The sequence below is a fragment of the Thalassophryne amazonica genome, chromosome 3 (assembly GCF_902500255.1).
Source record: "Thalassophryne amazonica chromosome 3, fThaAma1.1, whole genome shotgun sequence".
Classification (NCBI taxonomy): domain Eukaryota; kingdom Metazoa; phylum Chordata; class Actinopteri; order Batrachoidiformes; family Batrachoididae; genus Thalassophryne; species Thalassophryne amazonica.
Genome location: NC_047105.1, coordinates 81,135,689 through 81,142,181, shown reverse-complemented (window position 1 = coordinate 81,142,181; position 6,493 = coordinate 81,135,689). Strand labels below are relative to the sequence as shown.

Here is a 6,493-nt window from a genome sequence, read left to right as displayed (position 1 = left end):
ATTCCTCAGAATTGAGTGATTCCATATTTTTTTCCCTCTGCTTGGTCTAAAAAAGTAACCGTTACTGACTGCCACAATTATTTTTCCTGATTTCTTATAGTGTTTCTTAAAGCCAGAAAGTTGCCATTTGAAATGACTTTAGTTTTGTGTCATGTCTGTGATCTGCTTTTTTTCTACAAAATTAAACAACTGAATGAACATCCTCCGAGGCCGGTGATTCCATAATTATTGCCAGGGGTTGTACAACGTTTCGACTCCGTCGATGACATGCGGAACATTTCTCTCCGTCGTTTGTTGACAGTCGGAACATTTTGATGTAACACTCTTTTTTTGGACTTTTTTTTTCTGAAACAAGCAAACTCATTCAAGGGTTTGTTGCTGAAGGTAAGTGAGTTTAGCAAGCGTAGCAGTTTGAAGCAGTGTAGTTATTAATGTATTTGTGCTTTTTGTGAATATTGATTGTCCTTGTGGACATTTGACGTTGATATGAGCAGTTTCTGTGTACTTATTTTAGTGATTAGCCGCGTCATTTAGCTAGCACGCCTGCTACAGCTAACATTAGCTCCCTTGTTAGTTTCAGGAACTTGAAGTGAAATTATCATTAAGTTTTTTTCTGTTTATGGTTGTTTGACAGAGATGATGAGTCTCACATGAATCCGCGTTGTGTTTTGCAGCTCATAAAATATGTTTTTGACAAGATCCGAATATGACAGGTAGGTATCAAACTGCTTTATCGTTCAAATGTCTAAATGAACAGTTTAATGCATCAAAGAGCCATGTGACGGCTCAATGACTATTTCATCCTTGCAACTTTCTTGCTCAGTTATAGGTACTTAGCTGACTGCATATTTATTTTCACTTTCAGTTGGCCATACTCTATTCTTTGATTGAACCAGGTCAGACTGTTTTTCCAAGCAGCTTGATTCGATCACTGTTTGTGTCTTTCAGAGGGGTCAACACGTTCTCTCCTGAAGGAAGATTGTTCCAGGTTGAATATGCCATAGAGGCTATAAAAGTGAGTGCACGCTAGATCACTTCAGGTGACTTTTGTTGCATTTCAGACAAAGTGGGATTTTGGAATTTCCCATGTAAAAATTCCTACTGAAAAAGGATTCTTGTCTTCCACTGTTGTGTCCACTGTTCACACCGGACACAGATGGACATGTCCCGATCATGAGGTCACCTGGCGCAAGCGGTTTGACCTTTACACATGTGACACAGGATTTAGTTTTCAACATTTGTGCATAAAAATTACATTTCTGAAATTGCTTGCTCCATACACATGCTCACTGGTCCCTTTATTGGGTCGCTAAGCTTAACTATTTATTTGTTGTCTTTGTTTATTTAACAAGGGCATATGCAATCAAAGGCGGCACAATGGTGGTTAGCACTGCTGCCTCACAGCGAGAAGCTCCTGTGATCCAGTGTCAGGGACTCAGCACTCAACTAGAATGATCACCCGCAGTGGAGCATTTTGAGCTTGTTCAAAACCCCTGTGATGGGGCTGGTGCTGTTTTTCCCAAAGCGTCAGAAGGGGGAGTGCTGAGCTCCTCACACCAGGTTTCCGCTGGGTGCTCCAGCTTCCTCTCACTTCCAAAGACATTCAGCTTAGGTGATTTGGAAAATCTTAAATTGACAGTAGGTGTGAGTGTGAAAGTATTTATCTGTGTATATGTGGCCCTGCAATAGACTGCAAGCATGTCCAGGGTGTACCCAGTCAGTAAGCTTCAGTGGTCTCAGACGACACCAACCTGGAAAAAGAAAAAGTTGCAGTTCGTTGACTGGCTGCTTGAGGCTGGCTCCAAAAGTGAGCAGGTTCCCTTTCAAGTCCATATTAAAATGTCTGATTTTATAGCAGAAATGAACATGTTTTCTGCCTGCTAAAAAAAAAAAAAAGTTTTGGTCTCTATAGATAGTTAATGGCTTGTGTGGTGAAATGTCCTAATGGATCATGTAAGATGTCCCTACCTGCTGCCATATTCGCTTTTTGTGAAAATTCTCATCTTTCTTTAATGGTGTATGCTAATGGCGTTAGCAGTTTCAGCAGATGTCGGAAGCATCATCCCTTAAGTCCCATTAATGCGCGAGAAAGTAAACAGCTTATCACTTTTAATGTCAACGCCAAAGCAAGCCTTTATAAAAAACACTGCACAGTCTCCAAAAATGATTTAATAAACATCTGATCTGAGGTTAGCCTGTTACCTTAGCTGGTTTGGACTTAAAGCTGGGGGTGCGTTCAGGCTTCTTTCGCTACACAACTGTACTCCACCTCTTGTATCCATTTATGGGTTTGTCGTGATTAGGGTTGGGTATGGAGAACTGGTTCTTTACGGGTATCATTAAGAATTGATTCGATCCACCGATATCAATAGCCTTTTTGCTTAACAGTTCCCTTATTGGTCTTTCAGAGCGGCTGTTGTTTTTGAGGGTGTTTGTCAGGAAAATGATCATTTCTCTACGTTGATTGCAGACCCTGCAGTGACTGTAATCAACCGCTTCTGCAGCGCGACTATGATTTGAAGCTTGAACCAATGAATCATTGCTTCGATCCGCTGCTTCTTTGGTTCTTTAACTCACTGCTCTTCAGAAGCGGCAACTACGCTTCTTAACTCCTCTCAAAGCCATTAAAATATTTCAATCGTGAGTCACTTTTGTGCAGATTAAAGTGACTAACTGGGACTCCTGTCTTGTTGCAGTCAAGAAACGAGAATAGTCCTCTGCTCTGTTGGCACAGCTCCAAACGATGCGCCGCTCTCTGCTGAGTCGAGTTAGAGTCTGGTCGGAATTAATAACTTCAAAGCGAATTGCCGCTTTAACCCCTTAACGCCTGAATTTATATAGCTGTATATAAAAAAATGTTTTGTGTGTGTTTTTGCCTTTAAGTAGATGGTAAATAATGTTGAGATTATTAATTTCACTTTTGCACAGAAACTAGATAGTAATATTGGGTATTCTGGTAATGACTTTATGTTATAATGTTATAATAATAATAATGATGGTATGTTGCAAATTTGCGACAACAGGCATACAGGTCAATTTGGTAAGTTGCATATTTGAGTCAGAGATTGTAGCATATATGCGACGATGGGCATTAAGGGGTTAAATAAAATAACACCGCTTTCCAAACTTTGTAATACTGACAATAAACTACAATAGACTAAAACGTTCTTTATGAATTAAATTGATGCTGGCGTGCAGCACACCCAGCTGTAAGAGCTCAGGAAGGTATAGAGTGACATTCATGCCAATAATGTCTGAAAGGAAATGCTTTTGACAAAAACTACAGATTGTATTTCTATTTATGTCCAGAGTTGATCTCTGGATCCGCCATGCAAAGTTTATGTCCAGAGTTTAAGGTTCCATTGACCAATTTCATATTTATTTTCTTTAAGACTCAATAAAATGTTGTTGACATAGAAAACCTGTAAAGCCTACTTTTAGTACACAGAAAATTCACAAGAGGTATCGATAAGGAATCGGTCGATAAGCGGAATCGATAATGGTATCAATATCGATTAAAATCTTATCAATACCCGTCCCTAGTTGTGATGTAGCCAGAGTCAGGGCTGCCACTGCTGTCAACATGGCAATGCCCAGATATGGGCTTCATATCAGCTGTTCCGATTCTATAGAAAACCCACAAGTGGCATCACACAGGCTTTGTACAGTATGTATACAGCCTATGGGTGTTCCCCACCTCTCACCCAGTGTCTGCTGGGGTAGGGTTCTCTCTCCTGTGACCTTTAATTGGAATAAGTGGGTATAGAAATTGAATGAATGCACAATCATTACTACAAGCAAATATGGCAGTTGTGATGTTTATGTTCTGAACATTATGAGCATGTTGATCCAAACGGACATTTTTATGCTTCTGGTGCTGGAAGCCACTTCTGGAAGGGCTCTCCTAGCTTCTGGATTTGGAATGAGGCTCTGTGCTGATTTCTCAGCTGTGACATTACATTCCACTTTCTCTTAAATGGGTTAGGGTTTGGGTAAGGTCGGGTATTATAATAATAATAATAATAATAATTATCTATCCATCTTTTTTATGCCACTTACTCCAGTTAAGGATCACGGGGGGCTGGAGCCTATCCCAGCAGTCATAGGGCATGAGGCGGGGAACACCCTGGACAGGTCGCCAGTTTGTCATAGGGCCACATATAGACAAACAAACACATTCATGCCCATACACACAGCTAGGGTCAATTTAAAACTGCCAATTCACCTAACGTGCGTGTCTTTGGATGAGGGAGGAAGCTGGAACACCCAGAGGGAACCCACTCAAACACGGGGAGAACATGTAAACTCCACACAGGAAGGCTACAGGTGGGAAGTGATCTCACACCCTTCTTGATGTGAGGCAACAGTGCTAACCACTAAGCCACCATGCTGCCAATAATAATAATAAATTATTATTGTTGTTATATAGTAGACTAATAAGTTTTCTATTGTGGTTGATGTATACTTAAAGTTGTGCATTTTGAACTGAACAGTGTCTCTTTGGTTTGACTTTGTTCTTTCAGTTGGGCTCCACAGCCATCGGTATCCAGACATCGGAGGGGGTGTGTCTGGCTGTGGAGAAGAGAATTACCTCTCCCCTGATGGAGCCGAACAGCATTGAGAAGATTGTAGAGATCGACAGTCACATTGGTAAGTGGTAGCACCAAGTGAGGGCTGGGTGTTGGCATCAAAGGCTTGGACCGTCCACTAGGGATGTGAATCTTACAACAACTCACGATTCAATTCGATTCCGATTCTTGGGGTGACGATTCAATTCAGAATCGATTTTCGATTAAAAGATCTCTGAGAAATAGTTATATTAATTAAAAAATGTTTATGTTTAAGAAAATGCAGCCTAACGAGGTTAATCAAGAGATTCTAAAAATGTAAATTTACTTATCTGCTTTGCTCGTTCAGAGTTGGCTGGCAGTTTAGTGAAGTGATGTAGTATGCGCTGGTCATTGGTCAGCAGAGACCACTGCTCCGCTTCTTTTAGCTCCGGGTGATGCCGTAGCATGTGGGCTTGTGGATTTGAAGTGTTTCCGAAGTACAGTGGTCCCTCGTTATATCGCGGTTCACCTTTCGCGGCCTCGCACTTTCGCGGATTTTTCTTTAGTGCAATTTTGCATGCTTCTTCTTCTTCTTTTTTTTTTTTTTTGTTTTGTTTTTTAACAGCACATTGTGTTCTTCGTCCTCATCAGGCGAGCCGGTCGGCATCACCGCGGTTACTCTCACTGCCTCCGAAGTGCTTACCGAGTCTGCGGGCTCGGTAAGCGCTGCAGCGGGCCACCCACACCGCCCCACTGTCTGCTATGTGGAGTTGCGGCCAAAATCTGGCAACATGTCCAGAGACTACGCTCGCTGTTTTGATGCAGAGCACTCCAACAGTCCGCAAGGATAGAATTCTTGTGGAAAAATCCGCAGCGCTGCATGGTCTCAGTAACCGCAGCTGCAGAGCTACGTGGCCACTGAGAGAAGTTTGTATCTTTTTAATGACTTGGATTCTTTGTGGGTCCCGCATCCGTCCCACAACGGTAACACCGGAGGCAGTGAGCGAAAAAAGAGCACGCGCATTGTGTTCTGCATGTGTCTGTTTATAAGAATCTTCTCACCCAGAAGAAAAAAGAGCGCCAACAACTACCCATAACTGTGTTCTTCACTCGGAAAAAGACACCTGCACCGAGGTGTGACTCAGTGGAAAAAGACTCTGCGGAGTGGTGCCAGGATGAAGACGCGCGGTCAGAGGAACTGTGAAATACTGGTCAGTCACTATTAATAATTTCTTATGTGTCCAACCTCGTAGGTTGATCGTTAAAATTAAATTCATTAGTTCTAAAAGTCATCATAATTATTTATCTGGAAAATGTTCTATTTTTATTTCTCAAACAAATGTTTGGGCCTGAAAACAGGTTTTGATCTTTTGGTTTCATTCTATAATACTGGACTTATTTTTCTACTAAGGTTTGAACTTTGAGCCTGTTTGAGAAAAGTGTATAAAGTGTGTAGTGAGGGGTTTTACAGCCTTAAAACGTCTATAATAATTGTAAAAAATAACGCTGACTACTTCGCGGATTTCGCCCATCGCGGGTTATTTTTAGAACGTAACTCCCGCGATAAACGAGGAACCACTGTACTTGACTTTCATTTTGCAGGTTTTGCACACTGCATAAGTCATGTCAAGCTCCTTCTTATGCAGCAAATAATAAAATCCAAAATGCGCCCAAACATTTACCTTCAGCAAAGACGGTGCTGGCTGAATTAGCTCTTCGTCTGCCATGCTAAGCTGCAGCTCATGAATGTTTGAAGCACGCCGGTCCTTCCCCTAGCGGGGACGCTGTAGTACAGGGGCCGTCGCCTGACAAACAGTTCACACAGCGAGTAAGCAAGAAAATGTTTAAAAAATGCATTTTAATAATCGATTCTTGGACATTTTGGATCGATTGAGAATCTTAATAAATAAGAATCGCGATTTGGACGTGAATCGATTTCCCCC

General features: G+C 41.6%; 1 protein-coding gene across 1 annotated transcript in view; it reads left to right on the top strand.

Moving 5' to 3' along the window:
* The first annotated feature begins 289 nt into the window (after window positions 1-289).
* Window positions 290-6,493, top strand: part of psma5 (proteasome 20S subunit alpha 5) — a 13,204-nt gene continuing 7,000 nt past the window's right edge. The window contains exons 1-4 of the mRNA XM_034166948.1: window positions 290-384; window positions 675-713; window positions 949-1,015; window positions 4,524-4,650. Of these exons, the coding sequence (XP_034022839.1) occupies window positions 685-713; window positions 949-1,015; window positions 4,524-4,650 (223 nt within the window). The 5' untranslated portion in view covers window positions 290-384; window positions 675-684. The remainder of the gene's footprint in view (window positions 385-674; window positions 714-948; window positions 1,016-4,523; window positions 4,651-6,493) is intronic.